Source organism: Ovis aries, chromosome 5, assembly GCF_016772045.2.
Source record: "Ovis aries strain OAR_USU_Benz2616 breed Rambouillet chromosome 5, ARS-UI_Ramb_v3.0, whole genome shotgun sequence".
Lineage (NCBI taxonomy): Eukaryota > Metazoa > Chordata > Mammalia > Artiodactyla > Bovidae > Ovis > Ovis aries.
Window position 1 is genome coordinate 18,927,765 of NC_056058.1, and position 25,413 is coordinate 18,953,177.

General features: G+C 57.3%; 2 protein-coding genes across 2 annotated transcripts; both read left to right on the plus strand.

The window, feature by feature from the left end:
• LMNB2 (lamin B2) lies at positions 1-20,363 on the plus strand. The gene is made up of 12 exons (XM_015095916.3): positions 1-297; positions 8,644-8,780; positions 12,497-12,653; positions 13,121-13,246; positions 14,840-15,010; positions 15,100-15,225; positions 15,353-15,573; positions 15,688-15,973; positions 16,065-16,172; positions 16,661-16,780; positions 16,945-17,058; positions 17,611-20,363. The coding sequence occupies exons 1-12, from the start codon at positions 25-27 to the stop codon at positions 17,650-17,652; spliced, it is 1,881 nt and encodes a 626-aa protein (XP_014951402.2). The 5' UTR covers positions 1-24; the 3' UTR covers positions 17,653-20,363.
• Positions 20,364-20,797: 434 nt separating this feature from the next.
• Positions 20,798-25,413, plus strand: TIMM13 (translocase of inner mitochondrial membrane 13). The gene is made up of 3 exons (XM_027969920.3): positions 20,798-20,968; positions 21,061-21,129; positions 21,300-25,413. Exons 1-3 carry the CDS (start codon positions 20,849-20,851, stop codon positions 21,396-21,398), a joined length of 288 nt encoding a protein of 95 aa, XP_027825721.1. The 5' UTR covers positions 20,798-20,848; the 3' UTR covers positions 21,399-25,413.

Sequence of the window (25,413 nt, forward strand, 5' to 3'; positions counted from 1 at the left end):
ATCTTGGTCGGCGGCGCGGATTGAATGAGCCCGCCGAGCCGCGGCCGCCGTTCCGAGCAGCGCGGACCTCGAACCGCTGCCGCCGCCGCCGCCATGGCCACGCCGCAGCCCGGCCGCGCGGGCGGGCCCTCCACGCCGCTGTCGCCCACGCGCTTGTCGCGGCTGCAGGAGAAGGAGGAGCTGCGCGAGCTCAATGACCGCCTGGCGCACTACATCGACCGCGTCCGCGCGCTGGAGCTGGAGAACGACCGGCTGCAGCTTAAGATCTCCGAGCGGGAGGAGGTGACCACGCGCGAGGTGAGCGCAGGCGCCGGGGCCCCCAGCTGGGGCAGGCCGGCCTCTCAGGGTCCCCGGGGGTTTCGGGGACGCTCCTGCGACAGGGGGAGAGTGGGGCGGGCCCTGCCCACCAAGGAGTCCCCAGAGAGCTTCGGGGCCCCCGCGCGAGGGTCACACGCTTGACTGAGCCGCGGCCTCTGAGGGTCCTCGAGGGTTTCGGGGACTTCTCCCGTGCGAGAGCTAAACTGGTTCCTGCCCCGCCCACCGAGGAGTCCGGGAACTTCTCAGGGTCTCTTGAGTGAGGGGTGCATGCCTGACGGGCCCCTGGGGAGGTTCAAGGGGCCCTCAGTGAGGGGTGGGAGCTGGGGCGGGCGCCTACAAGGGATCCCCGAGGGTTTCTGGCCCCCCCCCCACCGCATGCGAGAGGTGGAGACTGGCACTAGCTCCGCCCCCGAGGGAATCCCTGCCGATCTGGGAATCTCCTAAGACAGGGGTGCAGGCTGGGGTGAGTCGTGGCCTCTGATGGGTACCCAGGGGGAGCTGGGGGACCATGAGTGAGGGCTGCACCCTAGGACAGGTCCCCCCACCCACCGGGGGTCTCCAGGGTGTTTCCTGTATCCCTTGAGTTTGGGGCTGACCAGTCCCCTGAAGTGGACTTGGGATGGGGGGGGCCCGGAGTGAGGGGTCCATTAGCGCAGACCCCTCCTCTGAGATGTCCCCAGGGGTTGGTGGGAGGTGCCCTGATGGAGGGATGCAACCTGGGCACGCCCAACCCTTTAAAGGGTCCCCAGGGGCATTGGAGGGTAGGGGCAGATGGGGCAGGCCCTGCCTATTAAGGGATCTGAGGAGATCTGGGGAACCCCTGAGTGATGGGGTGTGAGCCAGGGTGGACCCCTCCCCACCAAAGGAGTTGTGGAGAGTCTTCGGGGATGTGTTTGGGTGTTCTACAAGGAAACTTGGGGGAGGTTCTCGGGTCTCTGAGGAGGAGTGGAGGGTCTGGGGTGAGTCCGGTCTCAGTTCTCCTTGGAACTTTGCAGAAGTCCCATAATGCATCCTGGGGAGTTTGGGGATTGAGTGGGATTAGGCAGTAAGTTCAGTCTTTTACCAGGACCTGGGGCATAAAGAATCTGTCTGCGATGTGGGAGACCTGGGTTCGGTTCCTGGTTTGGGAAGATTCCCTGGAGGAGGGCATGGCAACCCGCTCCAGTACTTTTGCCTGGAGAATCCCCATGGACAGAGGAGCCTAGGGTGCTTCGGTCTATGGGGTCACAAAGAGTCAGACATGACTAAGAGACTAAACACAGCACAGCACAGGCAGTAAGTTCAGTCTTTTACTAGGACCTGGGGGTAGGGGTCAGAGCACGGGATTCCAGTGGCTCCCTGGTCCCATGGGAAATTGGGAAGGCCCTTCGTTGGGCCCTGGGATCCCCTTGGCTAATGGGCAGGAGCCTACGAGAGTCTGGTAGCTTCTGCCCTGTCCTGGGGGGCAGTGAGGGGAGGGGGAGGTGTGAGGCCTTGGGGAACTAGGGAAAGTTTTGGTGCAGGTGAGGGGGAAGAGGCTGGATAAGCCCTGCCCTGCAAGTGGGTGTGAGGGCAGGAGTCTGGGGATCCTGGGTCGGGTGTATCACAACTGGCTGCCAACCTGGGGGGCCCCTTTTTTCCCACAGGCCCCCCCCAACCCAAGGGCAGGTCCTCAGAATAAGGGGGAGGGGGCCACCATGTGGTTCCTTGTGGGCCTGGTGGGAGAGTCAGGGCCTGACCCTGGCACTTAGTGCTTGGAGCCTCAGCTTTCCTCTCTGAAGAATGGGTGCAGTGACGACCTCTGGGAGGAGAGCGTGGGGGATGGAGTGGGAGCTAGGGGGTTGGTCATTTCTGAGAGTTGCTTACTGCCTGTATAACCTTGGGTGGATCACTTAACCTCTCTGGGCTCACTGCCTCTTTTGTAAAGTGCAAATAATAATTAATGCCTACTTTGGGGGCCTGTATGTGGGGCCACCATGAATTCACGTTTGTTTTATAGAATGCAATGAAATATAGGACAATGCCCTGAGGGAACACTCCGTGCGTTCTGTGGCCCCTGCCTGGGTCCTCGGGATCAGGATGGGCCCGAAAGTGTGTCTCAGGTGTCTGGGGAGGTGAGAGACTTGGTAGTTGGTGGTGTGTTGGGTCACCTGGGATTAGATTAAAGCTTGGGATCCAAACCCTGCTTTTAATCTGTGACCTTGGGCAGGTCACTCAGCCCCCCCAGAGCCTTGGTTTTGGCATCTGTATGATGGGACTGGAGTGGCTGCCCCAGTGCTACTGCCTCGGCAGTGCACGCGGGTCCTCGGAGTGCAGGCCCAAGTTCTGCCTGCTGGGCTGGTCAGCACCGGGTCATTCACCCCGGCCTCTCCTCCCACCTGCAGGCAGTGGACGTGGGGTGCCAGCCCCACTGGATGAGTGTTGTGCCTGAGAGTGCAGGGGCCGGACCTGGGGAACTCGATGCTGTCCATCTGTCTGGGCAGTGGCATGGTGTACTTCTCGGCTGCCTGTGCTGGTTGGGACGTAGGACTGCCGGGTGGGAGCGGGAGGGGCCCCGCCACACGGTGCACCCCAGGGCTGTGCCCAGGATCTGGAGCCACCCAGATGACAGGTGTTCAGTTGCAGCAGGAGTGGGGAGTTCCCACCAGCCTGATCCCCTGGAGCTCAGGGGTGAGGTGACAGATGCCTCCTCAGCTGGCCAGTAACCTGCCAGAGCAGTGAGGTGGGCGTGGCCACCGGCCGTGGGAGGGTGTGGTGTGTCAGGCCTCCCACCTGGATGGCAGCTTCTCACCTGGAAGAACCTGCCGCCAGGGGACACTGGGTGATGGCTAGAGACGTCTGTGGTTGTCATACTGGGGGACTCCTGGCATCAAGGCAGTGGGTCCAGGGAGGCTGCCCCACACACTCCTCCCCCAGACCCCAGGACATCTCCCCCCAGAGGACAGTCCAGCCCCAAATGCCATTAGTGTCAAAGCTGAGAAGCCACTTAAGGAACCCAGTGGTGATGAAGGGCTGGTAATCAACGCAGAGGGTTCAGTTGCCTAAGATAAAGTCATGTTCCGGTCGGTAGACCCTCGCCAGTCGTGTGTGGACATTTGCCTTTCCCATCGAAAGTCAGATGATGGGTGTTTTGGCCTGGTGAGCTGTACGAGGGTGAATGGCCACGTGTGTCCTGGAAGGGTTTCTGTGAGGCTGAGGGCTGGCCAAATTTCTGTTTGAGAAGAGTCTTGGGTGCTGGGGTGGCAGGGAGGTGGCTCTAGTGGACCAGGGAGGAAAGGGGGTTCTCCAGGGAGTCCCCAACCAGGTGTTGAGTTCCCCTAGGCTTCACATTTTTTCCCTTCGTGCCCATGTATCCTGTTGCTGTGGGGACCAGGGGGCGGGTGCTCCCCAGGAGGACCCAGGGAGCAGGAGCTGGGCTCTGGGAGTTGGAGGATTTGCAGAGGGTCAGGGTTGTGGAGTTTGGCAGTGGTTGTCAACTCCGGGGCAGTTTTGTCCCCGGGGATGCAGGCAGGGCCTCAGGGCAAGTCTGGGGCCCTAGGAAAAGGGTTACCTCAGGTTATGCGAACTCTGCTCCCCTCACAGCCTCGCATGCTAACACATCTGTTAGGATTCCTCAAGCTCCACACTTGTGCAGAGCTAGCTGTTAAAGACAGAACAAAAGCCAGAGCTGTGCCCGGGGCTCCCACGGGACACCCCAAGTGTCACAGCACGTGGAGGCACAGGCCTGCTGGGAACAGCTGTTCCCTGCTCTGAAACAGCTTTTGTGGCCTCACAGCCTCCTCTACAGAGCTTTCTCCTTTGTCCTGGTGCCATAGATCAGGTTCCAGGTTCAGTAGAGGTTTTTGGGAAAGGGCTGGGGTTTCAGCTCTGTGGGTGAACGGTCTCAAATGTGAGCACTCAACTCAGACGTCACGGCTGGCGGGGAAGCTGCCAGGGACAGTACGTGGAGGGGCGGGCCAGGGTGTGTGCCAATAAAGCTTTATTTGTACACACTGGACTGTGCATTTCATATAGGTACCTGTATCATGAAATATTTTTTTGTTTTTTTCTGCTCAGCCATTTAAAAATATAAAAGCCATTCTAGTTCTGCAGGCGGGTGGCTGGGTTTTGTGGTGTGGGCATGAGTTTGCAGACCTGGTTATAGAGGATCACCTGACTAAGACACAGTTTTTTAGTAAATTGAAGGTCTGCGGCAGCCCTGCCTCTGGCAAGTCTGTTGGTGCAGGACTCCCCTGGCAGTCCAGTGGTGAAGACCTGGTGCTTCTTGGCAGGCGTGTTGGTTCAGTCCCTGCTCAGGGAACTAGGATCCCACAAGCTGTGCAGCCAAAAAAAGAGCTGTTGGTGCTATTTTTTTCCAGCGGTATTTGCTCTCTTTGGGTCTCTCTGTCACATTTTGATAGTTCTCGAGGTATTTCCGACTTTCTCATTTGTATTATTTGTCAGGGTGATCAGTGACCTTTGATGTCGCCATTGCAAAAGGATTACAGGTCACTGAGGTTCAGTTGACGGTTGGCATCTTTTAGCAATAAAGTATTTTAAATAACGGCTGTAAGGTGTTTTTTTCCTTCCTTTTGTTTTTTGTTTGTTTTGGCCTCACCTCGCGGCACATGGGATCTTAGTTCCCTGGCCAGGGGTCGAACCTATTCCCCTTGCATTAGAAGCGCACCCTTAACCACTGGACCACCAGGGAAATCCCCGTGAGTGGCATCTTAATGGGATATTAAAAAAATCAAAATTGGCTCTGAAGTCACCATCAGAGAAGCGTCAGGTGTGCGCGCTGGGCTTCCTCCGCCCGGGCTCCCAGGGAGGGACAGCTTCCCATCTGACCTCACCTTGGTTTCCTGCCGTTGTGGCCGTCAGTGCGCCTCCTGCCGAAAGGGGAAGCTGGGGAAGAAAGCCCAGTAGGAGCCGGCCTGTGGGGCCAGAGATCTTGTCCGAGATGGCAGCCTGGGTGCCAGCCCTCCTTTGGCGTCAGGAGGGAGACAGGACAGAGACACTCCTATGAACTCGGGTGCCCGGCCTCCCTTAGACAGTGAGGCTGGCCGCTCTTGGTGATGGTGGGTATATTCCAGAAGGTGGAGATGGGGGTGGGGTCAACAGGGCACAGGAGGGAGAGGCCTGTTTCATCTTGAGCCCCACATGTGTCTCTCTCTCTGCTGGGGACCGTCCCCAGCAGACCTCTCTGGCCTGTACCAACAGGTTAGGAGAGGGCGGTATGCTGTCCCATGCCTCAGTTTCCCCATCTGTGAAATGGCACTAAGAGCCCATACCTGTGGGATGAAATGACTAGGAGAGCCGGACTGAGGTGGGAGGGCTGGAGAGGGTGAGGGGTCTCAGACCCGCTGTCAAATCCAACTCTTACAGGTTGGTCTGATCTGCCCGGGACACCCCAGTTTTAACCCTAAGAACCCCATATCTGAGAATTCCCAGGTCTCAGGCAGACCAGGATAATGACCCCGCTACCAAGTGGCAGGTCCCCGGCAGCTCCCCTGGATCTTTCCTGTGGAAGGGAGGGTCCCTCCCTGGCTCTAAGCTGCCCTCTGAGCCCAGGCACAGACACTCACTGCTGTCTTGTAGCTTTGTGGGAAGTGGTGGTTGATCAGTTGCTCAGTCAGGTCTGACTCTTTGCAGCCCATGCACTGCAGCATGCCAGGCTTCCCTGTCCTTCACTACCTCCCGGAGCTTGCTTAAACTCATGTCCACTGAGAAGGTGAGGCCATCCAACCATCTCATCCTCTGTTGTCCCCTTCTCCTCCTGCCTTCAGTCTTTCCCAGCATCAGGGTCTTTTCCAGTGAGTGGGCCCTTCACGTCAGGCAGCCAAACTACTGGGAGTTTCAGCTTTGGGATCGGTCCTTCCAGTGAATATTCAGGGTTGATGTCCTTTAGGATTGACTGGTTTGATCTCCTTGCAGTCCAAGGGACTCTCAAGAGTCTTCTCCAGCACCACAGTTCAAAGACACTCAGCCTTTTTTATTGTCCAGTTCTCACATCCATACACAACTACTGGAAAAACTATAGCCTGGACTAGACGGACCTTTGTAGGCAAAGTAATGTCTCTGCTTTTTAATATGCTGTCTAGGTTTGTAACTGCTTTTCTTCTAAGGAGCAAGGGTTTTTTAATTTCATGGTTGCAGTCACTATCCACAGTGATTTTGGATCCCAAGAAGATAAAGTCTCTCACTGTTCCCCTTGTTTCCCCATCTATTTGCCATGAAGTGATGGGACTGGATGTCATGATCTTCGTTTTTTGAATGTTGAGTTTTAAGCCAGCTTTTTCACTCTCTTCTTTCACTTTCATCAAGAGTCTAATTCCTCTTTACTTTCTGTCATAAGGGTGGTATCATCTGCATATCTGAGGTTATTGATATTTCTCTCAGCAATCTTGATTCCAGCTTGTGCTTCATCCAGCTGGGTATTTTGCATGATATACTCTGCATGTAAGTTAAATAAGCAGGATGACAACATACAGCCCTGACGTACTCCTTTCCCAATTTTGAACCAGTCTGTTGTTCTATGTCCATTTCTAACTGTTGCTTCTTGACCTGCATACTAGTTTTGCAGGAGGCAGGTAAGGTGTTGTTGTATTCCCGTCTCTAAGAATTTTCCACTGCCGTCTCTTTAAGAATTTTCCACAGTTTGTTGTGATCTGCATAGTCAAAGGCTTTAGTGCAGTCAATGAAGCAGATGTTTTTCTGGAATTCTCTAGTTTTTCTGTGATCCAGTGGATGTTGGCAATTTGGTCTCTGGTTCCTCTGCCTTATCTAAATCCAGCTTATACATCTGGAATTTCTTGGTTCACATACTGTTGAAGCCTAGCTTGAAGGATTTGGCCGCTTGTGAAGCCAGCTGCCTTGTCACCCTCTGTCAGCCTTTTGTCAGTCCCAGGAAGGGTTTTAACTGCTTTTTTTGTTAGTTGCTAAGTCGTATTTGACTCTGCAACCCGTGGACTGTAGCCCGCCAGGCTCCTCTGTCCATGGGAGTTCCCAGACAAGGATACTGGGGTGGGTTGCCATTCCCTTCTCCAGGGAGTCTTCCTGACCCAGGGATCGAACCCGGGTCTCCTTCTTTGGCAAGCAGGTTCTTTACTGTTAAGCCACCAGGGAAACCCCTGTAACCGCCTCATAGAGGCAGAATTCCAATCTTATGCAGTTCACCCAATTAAACTCTTAAGTTTGGTGGTGGTTAATATATTTACAACTGGGTAGCCATCACTTCGATGTAATTCCACAACATTCCATCCCCCTAAAGGAAGCTCCTTCCTGGGGAGGGGCAAAATAGCTGTAGGGAATTAAGAGGAAAAAACCACTATGTATAAAAGTATATAAACTACAAGGAGGGTATGCTCAGTATTTTATAATAAGTATAAATGGAGAATAACCTTTACAAATTGTGAACTACTATTGTACATCTGTAACTCATATGGTGTTGATGTTCAGTTGCTAAGTCATGTCCGACTCTCTGTTGGCCCCGTGGACTTCAGCACGCCAGGCCTCCCTGTCCCTCACCATCTCCTGAAGTTTGCCCAAGTTCATCTGTATCTCTAACAAGAATCGCACTTAAGAAAAAAAAAAGGAAACCTCATCCCCGTAGCTTTCTCCTCCCCGCATACTCCTTCCCCAGCCCCTGCCAGCCAGGAGCCCACTCTGTGTCTCCGGACCTGCCTGCTCTGCACATTTCCCGTTGGTGGAGTCACGCCCTGTGTGTCCTGTGTCTGCTCCCCTCACTGAGCACTGTGTTCTCCAGGCCCGCCCACGTGCTAGCGAGTGTGTGGGCTTGGCTTTTCAGGGCTGAGGGGCACCCCAGGTGTGGCGGGACCACACTGTGTCCGTCCATCCCCTGCCACTGGGCCCTCGGGGTGTTTCCCTGTGCGGCCGGTAGCAGTGCCAGGGCTGTGAACGCCTGTGCTTGGGTTTTGTGTTACTTCTCCCAGGTAGATGCCGGGCGGTGGCATTGCTGGGTCAGTGGTTGCTGTTTGTCCATCTGAGGAACCACCAGCCTGTCTTCCATGATGGTGGCACCCCCCCCCGACCCCCCACCATGTATGGGGGTGCCAGCTTCTCCCCATTGTCCTGACACTTGCCGTGGTCTCTGTGACGGCCATCCTTACGGGGCAGATGGCATCTCCTTATCCTTTTGGTCCCTGATACTTTAAAATATGCTCACCACTCTGGGCCCCTCGGGGTGGGGCAGGGAGGCCTGAGTGTGTGTCCAGCTGACAGGCGCGGCCTGATAGGGGCTGGTGACCTGGGCAGGCTCCAGGGGTGCCCAGCTGGGGGGCCCATGCAGGTGAGTGGCACCGTGTTGGTGGGGAAGAGGGCTTCACCTCGGCCCGGCTGTCCCCGCAGGTGAGCGGCATCAAGACATTGTACGAGGCGGAGCTGGCCGATGCCCGCCGGGTGCTGGACGAGACGGCCCGGGACCGCGCCTGCCTGCAGATTGAAATGGGCAAGCTGAGGGCCGACCTGGAGGAGGCCACCAAGAGGTGGGGCTGTGGCGGTGTGACGGCGCACGGGGCAGGAGGCGGGGGTCGTCACCCTGGGTGTGGTAGGAGGGCCCCAACTTGCACATCCCTCCTGGGAGCGGGCCATGTGGGTTCTTGGGGCTGGCCTTGCGGCTGCCCTGTCCAGCACCATTATCCCTTCCAAAGAATTGGCCCCCGGAGGTGAAACCTCAGCAGCTCCCCTGGGACTGAATCCCCTGGTAGCTGGCACCACCACGCCCCCAACCCTTCCCCAGTGAAGAGGTACTCTGGGCCACAGAGCCAGCCTTGGCCCCCTTTCCCGCCTTGTGCCCGCCCCGGGACGCCGGGGAGCGGTGGGTGACCTTCTCTTCCCGATCCCAAAGCACCGTCTCCTGGCTGCTCCCCACTAAAGTGTCACTAGTCTGGAGAACGAGGCAGCGCTGGTGGTGATGGTGGCAGAAGGGAGTGACGTGAACTCAGCGAGTGCTCAGACCAGGGCCCCTCCACCCTCGCGCGCAGCCACCCCAGCAGGCCAGACTGGCCGCAGGGACGCTGGGCACGAGGTCTGGGGCTCAGCCAGGGTTCCCCCGGCTCAGCGGCACCAGCTCCGGAGGCCACCTTTGCGTGTGCAGGGTTCTTTCCTCATGAGGCTTTCTCACTTTCTTTGGGAGGGGCAGCTTTAGGCTTGCAGGAGAATGAGTGGGGAAGGCAGGGTGCCCCCGACCCCCCTCCAGGGCCCCACATTGCGGCATCTCCCAGGAGCGGGTGTGCTGCGTTACCAGTGATGAGCCCATGTGAACACGTTCTCATCAGCTGAGTCCCTGCCTACACAGGGGTCGCCCTTGGTGTCCTGCGCTCCCTGGGCGTGGACACATGTACACTGACGCTGTGCACCAGCATGGCGTCACAAGTGTGGTCACTGCCCTGGAAACCCCTGCCCATCCTCCCCCCAACCCCTGCAGGCCGGGGGTCCTTCAGGTCTCCACAGCTCTGCCTTTTCCAGTCGCCTCCTCAGATCCCCCGTCACTTAGCGCTGTGTTTCTGGTTCCCGCACGGAGCAGAGCAGTGAGCCCAGAGACGGACCCGCGCGACACTGCCAGCTGGTGTCCGACAGGGCAGGAGAGGCAGTCTGCGTGCTTTTCAAGAGGCCGGGTAGACAGGAAACCCCATCCATGTATTATGACTTTGAATTAAAAACTGACATGCTTTTTGGAGACGAGTAAGAGAGTGAATGCTGGAGAATTCTGGAATTCCCCGAGCCTCGCTCTGTCACATCCACAGAGGTTCTAGAATCTTCCAGATACCCTGGACCTGCGTGTGACTCCTTGGGTGGGCTGAGAAGAAGACACGTTTCTGCTTGTCAGAGTCATAGATGCTCGCTGGGGAGAAAGCAGGTAGCGCAGTTAACTTGAGAAAAACGAGGGCTTCCTGGTGGCTCAGTGGTAAAAAGTCCACCTGCCAGTGCAGGGGACACGGGTTCAGTCTCCGGTCTGGGAAGATCCCACACAGCTCAGAGCAGCTAAGCCTGTGCACAGCTCCTGAGCCTGTACCCTAGAGCCTGCAGGCTGCAACTGCTGAAGCCCGTGGGCCCTAGAGCCGGTGCCCTGCAGTAAGAGAAGCCCCTGCAGTGAGAAGCCTGCACGCCGCAGTGAGAAAGCAGCCCCCGCTCGCCACAGCTAGAGAGACGCCTGCGCGGCAGTGAGGACCCAGCACGGCCAAAATACAGAAGTACAATTTTAAAGAGAGAAAAATGAAAGTCTCATGAGCCTCCGCCCAGACAGAACCTCTGAGGCCAATCTGGGGCATTGCTTTTCCACCTTTCTTAATTTACACTCAGGGTGGACACCCTTAGCTAACAGAACGGTTTGTCCAGCTCGAGCCTGGCGTTGATGTCACATATGTCGTGATGCCTCCCCAGTGCCTGGGCCGTGTCACAGGCTCCTATGACAGCTTCAGTGACAGCCCTGCCCCGCCATCGGGCACCCGGGCCAGCGACTTACCTTGACCCCCGCTCTCGAGGGAAGGCTTCCCCAGTCTCGAGTACTTGGGTCTGCAGGTGATTTGCCTACTGGCCTCACTTCCTGCTCTCGGGCGCAGAGCCCTTGCAGACGGTGTGAGTGGCCCGTGACCCTGAACAAAGTGCATCTGCCGTGAGGTGGCAGCCTGGGCTTTTCTCTTTCAACCAAGAGTACTGCGAAAACCCTGTGATGATGGAAACGGGCGGAGGACCTGACAGGCTGGGGTCTCCTGCCTAATCCTCCAGGAATTACAGTTCCAGGGGAGGAACTTCAGGGAGGACCCTGAAGCTGTCAAGCAGCAGAAACTTAAGCCACTGAGGGTCGCCAGCACCTCTGCTTCCCAGACCATTCCGTGTCCATCTCCGAGGCACAGGGTGGCGGTGTGGAGAGGTTTTCCACACTTCCTGATGCCTCTGCTCCTGTCGCCCTTACCGCACAGCTGATCTCGACCTGCCCGCCCACCTCGCTCTAGGCCTGTGTACTCTGCTCTCCCCAGTGCCCTGGGAACCACAGCCTGGCTCAGGCCCCAGGCCCCGGCTTCTCGAGGGCTGTGCCCAGTAGCTCCCGCCCTGCATGTGTTCCTCCTGTCTCCTCCCCCTTCACTGAGGGCAGCAGGTCTCACTGCTCTCTGTACCCGCAAGAAAGCTCCCCCTGATGATGGGGAGTCCACAGACGTTTCTGTAGTGGGAGGACAGCATGTCCATGAAACTGATCCTCAGTAGTGGTCTATCGGACAGATGAGTCCAGTTTCCCCAAACCCTCTAGAGATGCGGGGTTTGCAGCCCTCCCCGCCTCCCTTGAGTGGAAGGACTGTGTAGCTCAGGAATGTGGACTGGCCATGGGTGCCACGTCTGCCTGGAGGTCCTGTCCCAAGGACTGCTGTGAGGATGGGACCAGCCTGGTGACTGAAGTCACTGGGCTTTATCCCTCCCTGACACCTCACTGAAACTGGTGTGGTGTCCCCGGGCATTGTTACCCAGGGTGGTCCTTCCCCTGGGGGACACCAGGTGATGTCCAGGGACGTCTGGTTATCACACTCAGGAAGGGTGTTGCTGATCTCACCCCTGCTATGTTGTCCCCACGGTGCTGGGCAGGGCACAGCTTCAGTTCCTTAGTGGGGAAGTGGGTAGCTTTCAACTACCCACTTCTAATTCGAGATTTAGAGCACCATTCAGAAATGTTCATGCTCTGAAGAGTTGTGTGTTGGTACTTCCCTGGTGGGAACCTGGGTTCGCTCCCTGGTCAGGGAACGAAGATGCCATATGGTGCACAGCCAAGAAACAAAAGGGAGACTTGTGTATTTAGAAAGTCTGTTTGGCATCTTAGATGTTCCACATTGGAGCTATCTATTAGAAGTTCAGTGAGCCTGCCTGAAATAGCTTAACTTAACAAATGAGATCAACAGTTCAAAGGCCAGGGTTTTAATTAGTTACTATAATAAATTATACATTAAAAAAAAAATCAGAGTTCTCCTCTAAGTGGTCCCTCCTCCTGTGCCCAAAAGTCAGGGAAAAGGACATGAAAACCCACATCTTGAGGGTTGAGTGGCTGGAGGGGTCCCTGTGGAGCAGAGCAGGTTTGAAGACAGGGCCCCTTTGGTGCTGAGAGATGAGGCTCTGGTACTGAAAGCATGGGTGGGTGAGGGTCTGGGCCCCGAGGCAGCCGTGAACTTGGCCTTGGGGTCAGTGCTGCCTACTAACTTCTGCTACTGACTTTCAGCGCCAAGAAGAGGGAGGGTGAGCTCACGGTGGCCCAGGGCCGCGTCAGGGACCTGGAGTCCGTGTTCCACCGAAGCGAGGCTGAGCTCGCGGCCGCACTCAGCGACAAGCGCGCCCTGGAGAACGATGTGGCAGAGCTGCGGGCCCAGCTGGCTAAGGTAGCTCAGGCGGCGCAGGCTGTGGGCCCCCCTTCACCCCCCGCCCAGTCCACACCCCGGGGCCCCTTCCCCCCCCCCCCCCCCGCCCAGTCCACACCCCGGGGGCCCCTTCCCCCCCCCCCCGCCCAGTCCACACCCCGGGGGCCCCTTCCCCCCCCCCCGCCCAGTCCACACCCCGGGGGCCCCTTCACCACCGCCCCCCCCCAGTCCACACCCCGGGGGCCCTTCACCCCCACCCCCGCCCAGTCCACACCCCGGGGCCCTTCACCCCCCCCCCCGCCCAGTCCACACCCCGGGGGCCCCTTCACACCCCCCACACCCCCCCCGCCCAGTCCACACCCCGGGGGCCCCTTCACACCCCCCCCCCCCGCCCAGTCCACACCCCGGGGGCGTTTGGGGGCTCGGGATCCCCAAGGACCTCACGCGGCGGCAGATAGCGTCACCAGCTGCTTGTCCCACGAGTCCAGGCAGAGGATGGGCATGCTGTGGCTAAGAAGCAGCTGGAGAAGGAGACGCTGATGCGTGTGGACCTGGAGAACCGCTGCCAGAGCCTGCAGGAGGAGCTGGCCTTCCGCAAGGATGTCTTTGAGGAGGTGGGTCATCCCCCCTACCCCCCAGCGGGAGCCAGGGTGTTTCCCCACTTCCTGCCTCTCCCTGCCTCGGGGACTCATCTCCTGATCCCTGCCTCCATCATCACGCCACTGTCTTCTGTCTCTGTCTCTTATAGCGACACTTGTCCTTGGGTTTGGGGCCACCCATGTAGTCCAGGATGGTCTTGAGCCCTGTATCTTAATCACACTTGCAAAGACCTTTGTCCAGCAAGGCTACATTGGCAGACTCTGGGGATCAGCACATGGGCATGCTTTTCAGGGGTCGTCATTCAGGCTCCTGCAGACCCTGCCTGGCCTCCTTGCCTCTGAGCCTCAGCTCCCTGGTTTGGCAGGACTGACTAGAGCCCTGGCCCCGCCGGCCTCCCACCTGGTCCTGGCCCATTGTGCTGTCACAGCCAGATGGAACCCGGAGGCAGCCACTGCTGGGCTCACTGCGGCGTGCGGGTGGGTGAGATGCCCATGCAACTGCGGAGCGGCCTCCTGCTTCTGCCGGGCCCGGCTGCAGCCAGAGCCGCCCTGGATCCCGTGAGGAGGCCGAGGGGGGCGGGAGGACCCCTGAGGTGGGCCAGGGGTGGGGTGTGGGCTGAGGGTCCACTGTGCTCCTTGGCTGTTGTGAACGCAGTGGCTTCCTATGGACACGTTCCTGTCGGCTTCATCCACGGGGCCCAGATACATGTGACTGACATCTGTGCAGGGAGTTTTGTCAAGTGGGGCTTCCCCACCTACCTTTGACCCCACCACTGCCTGGTCAGCTCCTGGTGCATGTGACCAGGGCCAGCTGGTCACTGCCATGACCCGCTGCTGTTCTATCTGAGACCCCAGGCTCCTATGATGAGCCACATTAGGAACTTTTTTTTTCCCCTAAGAATTCTCTTTTTTATTAACAGCTTTATTGAAATAGTCCCTTACCAGAAAGCTTTCACAGCTTACCATGTAGACTGGATCTTAGTCCATTCCCAGAGCTGTGCAGCCATCCCCTCTTAATTCCAGAACATTACCCCCAAAAGAAATTCTGTAGGTGTTTCCATTAGCATTCTTCCAGTTTTCCTATATAACAAAACTTTTAAAAACATACAATTTAATGAAATTTAGTACAGGATAGTTCAGCCATCACTGTTTAGTTCCAGAACATTCCATCATCGCAATAGAAGCCCACCCCCACCCCCTCCCCTAGCTCCTGACAACCAGGAACTGACTCCTTCTGTGGATCAGCCTTCTCTGTACGTTTCCCATCAGTGGAATCACACCCTGTGTGTCCTTCTGTGTCTGCTTCTCTCACCGAGCATCCTGTTCTCAGGATCCGTCCAGGTGGTAGTGAGTGTCAGGGCTTCTCTCCTTTTCAGGGCCCAGTAATCCTGTGTGTGGCAGGTGTGTTATTCGGCAGTCAGCTGGGGGCTCTGGGTCACGGTTCTTGGGTGGTTGTGAATCATGGTGTGGGTGTGAACAGGTGGCCCTGGCGTGCCCCAGAGGGTCACCAGTGGCAGAGTTGGGCGCCCTCGCTCAGGCCGCTGGGGCGAGTCAGGGACGCCTGTGACAGGGCCAAGGCATGCAGTGAGCGCATGGCTATGTCCGCAGGAAGTGCGTGAGACGCGGCGGCGACATGAGCGCCGCCTGGTGGAGGTGGACAGCAGCCGGCAGCAGGAGTATGACTTTAAGATGGCCCAGGCGCTGGAGGAACTGCGCGCCCAGCACGACGAGCAAGTGCGGCTATACCGTCTGGAGCTGGAGCAGACCTACCAAGCCAAGGTGCGCATGCGAGCATGCCTGCCGGTGGGCACTGGGCCGTCCACCCCCGCCCTCTGTGCCGGCCCTCATGCCTGCCCTTGTCCCCGCAGCTGGACAATGCCAAGCTGAGCTCCGACCAGAACGACAAGGCTGCCAGCGCCGCCCGGGAGGAGCTGAAGGAGGCCCGCATGCGGGTCGAATCCCTCAGCTACCAGCTTTCCGGCCTCCAGAAGCAGGTGACTCACCAGAGCCCCAGCCCCGACCCTTCCTCAGGCCCTGTCCCGTCTCATCCCCTCCCACGGCCCTAGAGGCCTACAGCCGAGTGGGCTTCCCCACCGTGACGCTCGTGGACCCCTGCTGCAGGCAAGCGCGGCCGAGGACCGGATCCGTGAACTAGAGGAGACTGTGGCTGGGGAGCGGGACAAGTTCCGGAAGATGCTGGACGCCAAAGAGCGAGAAATGATGGAGGTGCGGGACATGATGCAGCAGCAGCTGGCCGAGTACCAGGAGCTGCTGGACGTCAAGCTGGCCCTGGACATGGAGATCAGCGCCTACCGCAAGCTGCTGGAGGGCGAGGAGGAGAGGTGAGCACCGCAGGGGCGGGGCAAGGAGAGGGGCGGGGCAAGTGCGCTGTCCTTCCCCCTCCAACACACGACCCCTACACCTCAGCCCCTGGTAACCCCGCCCCCCGCCCCCAGGCTGAAGCTGTCCCCCAGCCCGTCACGGATCACCGTCTCGCGGGCCACAACGAGCAGCAGCGGCAGCAGTGTGTCCACAGCCGGGCGCCCGGGCCGCAGCAAGCGGAAGCGGCTGGAGGTGGAGGAGCCGCCGGGCACGGGCTCCAGTGGCCTTGGCTCCAGCAGTAGCACCAGCAGCGGCAGCAGCTTCCACCTGGCGCAGCAGGCCTCGGCCTCAGGCAGCGTCAGCATTGAGGAGATCGATCTGGAGGGCAGGTTCGTGCAACTGAAGAACAGCTCTGACAAGGTGAGGCCTCGCCCCGAGCCGCGCCGCCCCCTCAGGGGAGGCCCCCCGGGGTTGCCCAGAGCCCTGTGCCAACGCCAGCGCCCTTCCTCAGGATCAGTCTCTGGGCAACTGGAGGATCAAGAGGCAAGTCTTGGAAGGGGAGGAGATTTCCTACAAGTTCACCCCCAAGTATGTGCTGCGGGCCGGCCAGACTGTCACGGTAGGTGGCTGTAGAGGGGCAGGTTGTGAGGTGTAGCTGGGATGGGGCAGGGGGCCAGGGGAACTGCAGGGTGGAGCCCCACCGCTGAGAACAGCCACCTGCGATAGCCGATTGTCCACATTTCTCCCAAGAGCCTCCCTGGAGCTCTTGGAAGGCCTGAGTGATGTGCCAGGGACCCCCCGGTGTGGGTGGGACTGGGTCCAGGCTGTCTGGGCTGGCAGGCAAAACGCCAGCCATGTTAACAGTCACAGGCATGGACTCCAGGACCCCTGATCCCAGCCTGGCCCGTTTGCTGAGATGAAAGTCCTTGGCCACTGTGAACCTCAGTCTCTTTTTCCATACTGGGGTGATTAACATCCCTGGGCAGGATCCAAGAGGCCTAGAAGGATTACACACCCAGGGCATCAAGGGGACCTGTGATGAATGGCTGGCTGGTGCCCACTAGGACTGGAGCCCACTTTAACGGGGAGGTCTTCCTGTGTCCCCAGGTGTGGGCAGCTGGAGCAGGGGTGGCTCACAGCCCCCCATCCACACTCGTGTGGAAAAGCCAGAACAGCTGGGGCACCGGTGAGAGCTTCCGCACCACCCTGGTGAACGCTGATGGGGAGGTGAGTGCCTCCCGCTGCCTGGGTCTTGGGGCCCCTCCTGGGTGGATGGAGCCTTGGCTGCCAGGCACATGAGTGCAGCCTGGGCCTGGGCATCCTGACTGTCTCCCCTGCAGGCTGGGCTCCTGGGTGGGGAGGGGTCTGTCTGCAGCTCTCATCTCGTACAGGAAGTGGCCATGAGAACCGTGAAGCAGTCTTCAGTGGTGCGGGAGACCGAGAATGGGGAGGAGGGCGAGGACGAGGCAGCTGAATTTGGAGAGGAGGATCTTTTCCACCAGCAGGTAGAAGCTCCCAGGCACGGGCGTACACACACGCGCACACATCCCAGGCCCTGTTCATGCAGCTGCCCTGCCTCCCGGGCCTGCCTGTTGTATGGATCTCTGGTACCCACCTAGAGACACTGGGAATGGGGTTGCAAAGCTGATTGTATCTCAAAGTGACCCTGGTACAGCCCTAGGGCTTCTCAGCCCACCTGCTGTTACCGTGATTCCTCCAGACTGGGATGCTGGTGACTTCATAAAGGTTTTGTGGGGAGGGTGCGGGGGGCTGAGGAACTACACTGAACAAGACATGAGTGCAGGACTCTTCTGGGTCTAAGACCATTGTAACGAGTCCTGTGGCTCAGAACAGGAGGGAGACATGGAAGGTTCTGGAACATTAGCCACACTAGCTGGGGTCGTCTTGCTGGAAGCTGAGCTTCCCTGGTGGCTCAGGCCCCAGCACGGTCCAGCCCCTCTTGGTGGGAGGGCAGGGGACCACCAGCTACCTGCCTGACCAGGGTGGCATGTACCTGCCACCCTGGGCTCACCTCACTAGACCATCCTTCCTTCCAGGGGGACCCGAGGACCACCTCTCGAGGCTGCCGCGTCATGTGAACCGAACACGCCTCATCACATGTCTTTCTTTACCCAGAGCCACTGAAAACTATTTTTATATCATTGGCTTCTTTAATCCTTGGTACATTTCTAGAGAATTTTTAAGCAAACTGCCAGAGCTTGGGGGTGGGTCTCTACTGATCTTTCCTGTCGGCGGGTTTCCTGGGACCCTTCACCACTGACCAGACTGTGTTGGTGCCCTGTCCACCAGCCCAGGAGCCTAGTGGCTAGCGGACTTTGGGGAGTCCAGCAGGGGTGGGAGGAGGCCCATTGGCTGTGTGGGTCTCTGCTGCAGCCTGGAGTCGGGGCAGGAGAGGAGGCCTGGGGTGGACAGAGCAGAACTGCATAAGGATCCCATAGTTTATTTCATTTAAGCTTTCAAAAAAACCAAATTCAGAATCCAGCTTCTGACCTGGTGGGGAGCAGGGGCACCCCTGCAGTTTCCATGGCTCAGCCAACTGAGCATCCGAAGGAGGGCTGGAAGCAGCTTGTACTGTCAGACCGGGGCTTTGGGCGGTTTCTGCTCAGCCCTCGGGTGTGTGGGTTGGGCCTCTTGGCTCCCTCTCTGGCTGCCGGAGCCTCATGTTTCTGGCCCTTTCTGCAGTCAGCTTCCTCACCCTGTGGGACAGGCAAGAAGGAAGCTTGGGACCTGGGGGCGATTCCTCTCTGAGACTAATCCCCAGGAGAGTGTCAAGGGAATGAGTATGACAACCTTGGACATGACATCCATGTGTGACCACCGCTTTCCGCCCTCCCATCCATGGAGGGTGACGAGGGTGAGCCGTGGGACTCCCTGACCTCCAACTCTGTGCCTTGAGCATAGGTCATGCCCTCTCCTGTGTTCTTGGGTGCACATGGATACGCTAGCTTTCTCTGTAGCTTCCTGCTGAAACGGTGTTTCCTAGACAGACCTGCCCATGCCAGCAGTCCTCTGTGGAATGCTCCATGCCACAGCCCAGCTTCTGATCACCCAGAGACCCCCCTCCCTGCATCAGTTCACCTTTGACCCACACCACGTAGATACACAGAAGTTATTTTTTTAATGGATATTTATTTTTTTACATTGGTCAGTACACAGGTTGCCAGGCTCCCACCTCAGGGGCTCACTCAAGGGTCACTGGGACAGTCCCCCTCTGGGGGGGGGGTGGCATCGTCAGGGGTCTCTGTCCCTGTGGACTTTGCGCCCCTGGCTGACTCTTCAGAAAGCGCAGCTCAAGTCTTAAAGACGCAATACTGAGCCATGGAGGCGGGCTGGCCCCTGAAGGCAGCCTGCTTCAGGTAGGCTGAGTGCCAGCCCCTCGGCGTTTACCCAAGGCTGGAGCAGCCCTTCCACCTTTCCCTGGGAACTGCTCATGGTGAGGAGGACCCAAGCCCCAGGACAGGAAAGTGTCGGCCACCGGCAAAACCAAGCTGCTTCCAAGTCTAGAATCTCCCTGCAGGCCAAGGCTTTAAGTCTGGGCATCTTTCCTTGGCCACCAGAGTCCTTGGCCTGAGGGCTGTGCTTGCCCTGTGGAGGGAGGTGGCCTCACCAGAAAAATGGTGCAGCCCATGAGAAGCTTCCTGTCCTGACAGCACGCTCTGTACCACGCCTCCCTCGCCCCCCACACCCTGCCAGGAGTGCTTCCAGGTGCAGGCTGCTCCCTTCCCCTGGCATAACGAGCTGAGTGGACTGGAGGGTCTGGAGAGTGGGATGGGGTCTGGGTGGTCCTGGGGTGAGTGGAAACTGCATTGGTCTCACCCACACCCTTCAGGGTATTTTGGAAATCTCTGGGGATCGAAGCTGTGTCCTGGAATTCTGGGTGTGATGCAGTTTTGCAGGCTGGGCTTGAGGACTTCAGGAAGGAAAAGAGAGGGCCCCACCCTCCCGGCAGGCCCAGAGGGCCTAAAAAACTGCCTCGGTTTGCCCAGTGCCTGCAGAACCCCCAGGCTTATTAGATGACATCTTGATTTAGCCAGTTCTTGGTCTCATCCCTGCCCAGTGGTTGCCTGGCTGAGATCTTGAGTGGAGCCTGGAAGTGGCCCTGGCAGGCTGGGAAGCCCTTGACTGGTAAGGGGAGGGTGCGCTGGACCGGTGGCCACTTGTGGCTGGAGGTTGGTGGTAATTTGGTAATTATCAGTCTTTGGTAATTAAGTAGTTGGGAACACAGGACAAAGTCCAGTGTTACAATGTCAGCCTTGGCCTGAAAATTTGCATTTTTCCTTAAACATGCTTAACTTTAAGCCACTTGAAATGATGCAGAAGCGATTCTTTTTTTCTGAGCCGTGTCATGTGAGGAGAAGCACCCTTCTAGAAAAACAGCCACTCGGCCCAGCCCTCGGAAGGGACCGAGTGCCGGGGAGACACGGATACCTTTTCCCCGTGGTCTGGGCGCTCAGTGTTCATCACAGCCAGGCTCTGACCTGGGCTCGTTTTTACCACACCGTCTACCCAGCAGTTCTATTTATATCAGCACATCCGAGCGGGGACTGCCATTCCTCAAGGATATTAACGCTATTGGAAAGGTCTTAATTCCAAGCCCGAAAGGGATCATCAGCACTACATGCCAGGGGACTCAAGTTTCAGCAACTGGCTGTCTAAACACATTTCAGATGGTGATTTTTAAGATGCATGCCAAACGTGTGATCTTTTGTTTCCTCCAATGATTTGTAATATACATTTTAAGACTGGAAACTTTTTTGTACAACATCCAATAAAACATTTTGGTTTTAAATTCTGCCCGTGAGTTATTACTCCCACGCCAGGCTGCCGTAGTAGTAGCCTAAGCCACTTAGTTAAGCGGATGTCTTAGGACCCCCATCTGACCTCGGACCGCTAGTTTTCTGCGTTCCCCCATCTGATGCACCGACACCCCGCAGCGCTCTTGGTTCCCTAATACAGCCTGGAGCTACCAGGTCTGCAAAGCGCAGGGTAAACGCGCCCATCGTCCAGTGTGCACGCCCTGCGGGACCTTTGGGGGTGGAGCCTAAGCGCGGAGGTGCGGGCCTTTCAACCCCGGAGTTCGACACGGGAATCCGACTTCGGCCCGTTCCTCTCTGCGCGTGCGCGGGATGTTTCGCGCAGCCTTATGGGAGTTGTAGTCCGGCTCCTGCTCCCACCCACTGGAACTCCATTTCCCGTGGGGCCCTGGGGCAGCGGACTTCCGGCGTGAGTGCGGGTCGGCGCACGCGGCGGCGGTCCGGTTGACTTTGCGGAGCCATGGAGGGCGGCTTCGGCTCCGATTTCGGGGGCTCCAGCGGCGGGAAGCTGGACCCAGGGCTCATCATGGAGCAGGTGAAAGTGCAGATCGCCGTGGCCAACGCGCAGGAGCTGCTACAGGTCCGGGGCTGGCCGGGGGCGGGGTGGGGGACTAAGGGCTGCGAGATCCGCCGGGGCCGGTGTCGCAACTGAGGGCTCGCGTGTCCCCACAGAGGATGACGGACAAGTGCTTCCGGAAGTGTATCGGGAAGCCGGGGGGTTCCCTGGACAATTCGGAGCAGGTAAAACCAGGGGTGGCGGGGTCACGGGCTGGACCCGGTGGGGTGGCCTCCGCGCGTGCGCTGACTTAATAAAGAGGCGTGGAGAGTATGCTGCGCGTGCGCAGTCCGCTACCGGGGCGGGGGCACCAGCAGCTGTCCAGACCTAAGCGGCTCGCCCATTCCTTCCCCAGAAGTGCATCGCCATGTGCATGGACCGCTACATGGACGCCTGGAACACCGTGTCACGTGCCTACAACTCGCGGCTGCAGCGGGAAAGAGCCAACATGTGACCGCGACGCGCCAGCAGACCAACCCCCCAACCCTTGCCCTACCCCCGGACCTATTTCCATAAACGCTGTTTGTGAGGCGGGGTCCTGCATGTGCGTACTGCCTACCAGAAGTTTATGAGGACGACATTGGTGCTGGGACCGTTGGGATTCTACCCGTCCTTTCCGCCTAGCCTCCCACCTGCTAGCCGGTGTAGCTTGGGTTTTGGTAGGGGCGGCCTTGGCTCCGGTGCCACCTCCCTTTGTGCGCCTGTTAACGGATTAAGTCGTATGGACCGTGATGGGGCCTCAACCCGGCTTACACTGTCTGCCTGGGAGGAGGGTGCTGGTTGACACATCACAAGCTTTATTCAGCGGCCAGAGAATGGAGAAGCTTGAACTAGTTCAGGGCTGAACTTGACAACCCCCTGGCGAGAGGGATTTAATTTTAAAGGGAGGAGTGAGGTCAGTGATGGGGAGCCATGTTTATTAGTTTACCTGGGAAGGGGCAGGGCTTTTTTGAGGAAGTGGGGGACCACCTCCTTTTTATCCTGTTTTGGTCTTTTAATGTATGGTACTGGCTGCTGGGAGGTGTGTTGTTTAATATGTTCATACAGTAAAATCAACATGTAATGAGATGCAGGGGCTGTTGGAGTTTGGATTGCTGCCAACTTGGTCTCAGCTGGTTCCACTTGTTTTTTTCTGTGTGTGTGTGTGTAGAGGGAGCACTTCCTTTTTTATCTCTGGACCCTTGAACTTAAAGGTTTATGTTAACTCTTGCTAAACGTGGGGAGGGGCTGTGGTTGGCAGGTTTTGAGCAAATTCCTGGCTTTCCCCTGGCGACAAAGCCTCCCCTTTTCTTGTTACTGCTCCTCATTCTTGAGGGGCACTGGAGGACAAATGGTCTGACTTCTGAAGCTGAGGCTGTTTTTTGCTGAACACATGGGTGTGGTTGTTCCCTAGTTGAGGGGGGCAGAACTGTTCCCTGATGAGCCTAAAATATGTGTGATGGTCACCAGGCTGCAGTCCCATGTACTTGCATCCTTGCATTCGAATCGTCCTGAAGTTTGATGACTTAAAGCTGTTCACTAACGGAAGTTGAGGAGGCAATTAAAGAGGCCCGCCCAGAGATGAGCAGACAGATGATAGCAGTTAGTGGGTAGAGAAATGGAAGAAGCCAAGCTAAGCCAAGGAGGCCTCTGTTTGACCAAATGGAGCTTGGATTGGATTTTGGAGTGTGTTATATCTGTGTAACCACTGAGCTTGCTCATACCTGTGTTTTGTATTTACCTTGATCTGACCGGAATTATTGACACCCATGTAGCAGGTCTTAACTGTGCAGACTTCCCCTTCCTCAGGTAGGAGATAATCAAGGGGCAGCCTGTTGTCGAGAATATTTGCTACTAAATCCACAAGCTTTGAGGCATGGTTTTAAAAAAAGGGGGTAATTTAAGGTCTGTGGCAGGTTCACTAGTATATTGAGTGGGTGGCTCAATAACTTCTTTCTCAGGTGTAGATGATGTCACTTTGGTATGGTGGCCCGTGGAGTCATGCCCTATAATCATCAGAGTGGGTGGTCGAGATTACTTGGAAAGGTCCTGCCCACCTAGGGTCTGGGCTTCCCAGGTGGTTCAGTGGTAAAAGGATCCTCCTGGCAATGCAGGAGATGCAGGTTTGATCCCTGGGTCAAGGAGTTCCCCTGGATGAGGAAATGGCTACTCACTCCAGAATTCTTGCCTGGAAAATCACACAGACAGAGGAGTCTGGCAGGCTACAGCAGCGCCTGGGGGGGGTCTAACTGGTCTTCTGGATTTCCAGCTTCCCAGGTTCTCAAACCCAACCCCCAGGGAGGACAGGATGTGAAGTGATGTCCAGGCAGGCAGTTCCAATCCCGTAGGTGTGTACAGCTCTGACTCTCCCCTCTTAAGGCATGTTTCAGTGCGTCCATCTCCCTGAGGTGGGTTTTGGAGCTGGGGGGGCATCCCTCACATGCCCCCATGTGGACCCCACCTGTGTGACCCTCGGGGGCTGTCCACGTTCTCACAAGTGCTCTAGGGGACGGAGAGCCAGGGCAGGTGAGTGTCTGGACATCGTTTGTCTGAGTTTCTTTTGAGGGTTTGATTTGTTTTACTTTTCCCGACAATTGTGGTCTCCAAGTGGCATGAAAAGCCCACTTAATTCCTAGAGCACTAAAGACTTCCATAGAAATTTGAGAAACAATGGCGGGCCTGTCGTGACTCTAGATGGACTTGGGGAGCCCAAACCGAGGGGTTATTTCCTTGAGCAGGGTCTTGGAGAACTCCAGGGCAGTATCCGTTTGGGTGGGGCATGCCTCTATCCAGCTGGCGAGGGTGTCAGTGACAGCCAGCAAACATCTGATGTTTCCTTGTGTCCAGGGCATCCCTAGAAATCAGTCTGCTGGTCTTGACTTGGATGTGTGGCTCTGTCCCACATGGGGTCACTCCCTTGACCTTGCGGGGGCTGGGTGAGTGTTGGGCTTATTCCAGAGGCAGACAAAGTGAGCTTCGATTCCATTTAAGGAGACTGGAGAACAGGGATGGTCGTGGACTTGATGAGCTGACATGGGGCCTCCTGACTGTGCTGTGTGCTCAGGTGAGCTGCCCGGATGGCCTGCAGTGTGATGGCCGACAGGAGGAACAGCTGTGTATCCATCCACCCCAGGCATTCCGGGCTTTTAAGTTATCACCATCTGAAATGGTGCTCCTTTTGTTCTGGGGTGTAGACGGGAGCAAAGCGAAGTCCGTGATCCCCTCTCTGCTTGTTCAGCTGCCGTGTCTGCCCTGTTACTTCCTTTTGTTATTCCTGCGTCTATTGATAGCCTCTGTGGTGAGTGACCGCTGCCTCCATTGGCTTTAAAGTCAGTGTAGCTGCAGACAGCTTGCCCTTTCCCCAACTCTAGTGCCCTGGCCTGTACGCAGAGCAGCCAGAGGGCAGAGCTTTAGCATCCTCTGCTAGAGTGATGGACCCAGGGCATGCCCTCCCTTGCGTTTCCATCTTTTGTGACGCTCCTCCCATGGGTGAAACAGTCGGATTCTGCAGGTCCAGCCCCCGGGGGTGACCCTGTCCCATGACTTCCTCCCGATCGCAAGTTAACCTTGGACCTGGCTGAGGGTGCAGGCAGGCGTGGTGACATTGCAGGGCCTCCGTCACCAGCAGGTCGTCTAGAAGTGCAACTTGAGCTCCACCCTGTCTGCCCCCCGCCCCTTTCCTTATGAAGGGCTGGACATGGTTGGGGTGATGGGGCTCCAGATGGTCAGGAGATGTCCAGAGGTTAGTCCTCACCTCTCTGAGGAGCCGAGAATTAACAGCTACAGCCTGTCAGCACAGGGCAGTCCTTCAGAACTTTGGTCCAGTTGTTCAGAATAGGCTACAGCCTGAGTCAGAGGCCCCAGCTTTGGGGAGGCTCTCCTGGTGAGTTCTTTCGTGTGTGTGTGTGTCTCTCTCTCTTCCGGTGAGTTCTTCCGTGTGTATGTGTGGCTCTCCTGATGAGTTCTTCCGCGTGTCTGTGTATGTGTGTGTGTGTCTGTGTGTGTGTGTGCATGTGAATGGAGCTGTGAATGGGTCCCATGAAGCTAATGCGGGGACGTTCCAGGAGCACTTGGTCACAGTCAGGGGTCCATTCTAACGGGTCAGGCTCCTTCACTTTTTAAAAAATTGTTGTTTTTTTCTCCTTGGCTGTGCTGAGTCTTAGTTGCTCCGTGGGCTTTTCTCTAGCTGGGGAGAGCGGGGACTTCTCTCCAGTTGCAGTGCACAGGTTTCTCCTTGCACTTGGCCTCTTGTCACGGGGCATGGACTCCGGAGGGCATGTGCTTCGGGAGCTGCGGGCCCCGGGCTCAGCGGTGTGGCGCAGGGGCTCCGTGGCTCTGTGGCGTGTGGGATCCCCAGACCAGGGATGGACCCCATGTTTCCTGCACTGACAGGTGGATTCTTTACCAGTGAGCCCCCAAGGGAGCCTGGTCCTTCCCTTTTTTTTTTAAAGGTTTATTTTTGAGACATTAAAATTTCTTTCTCATATTAA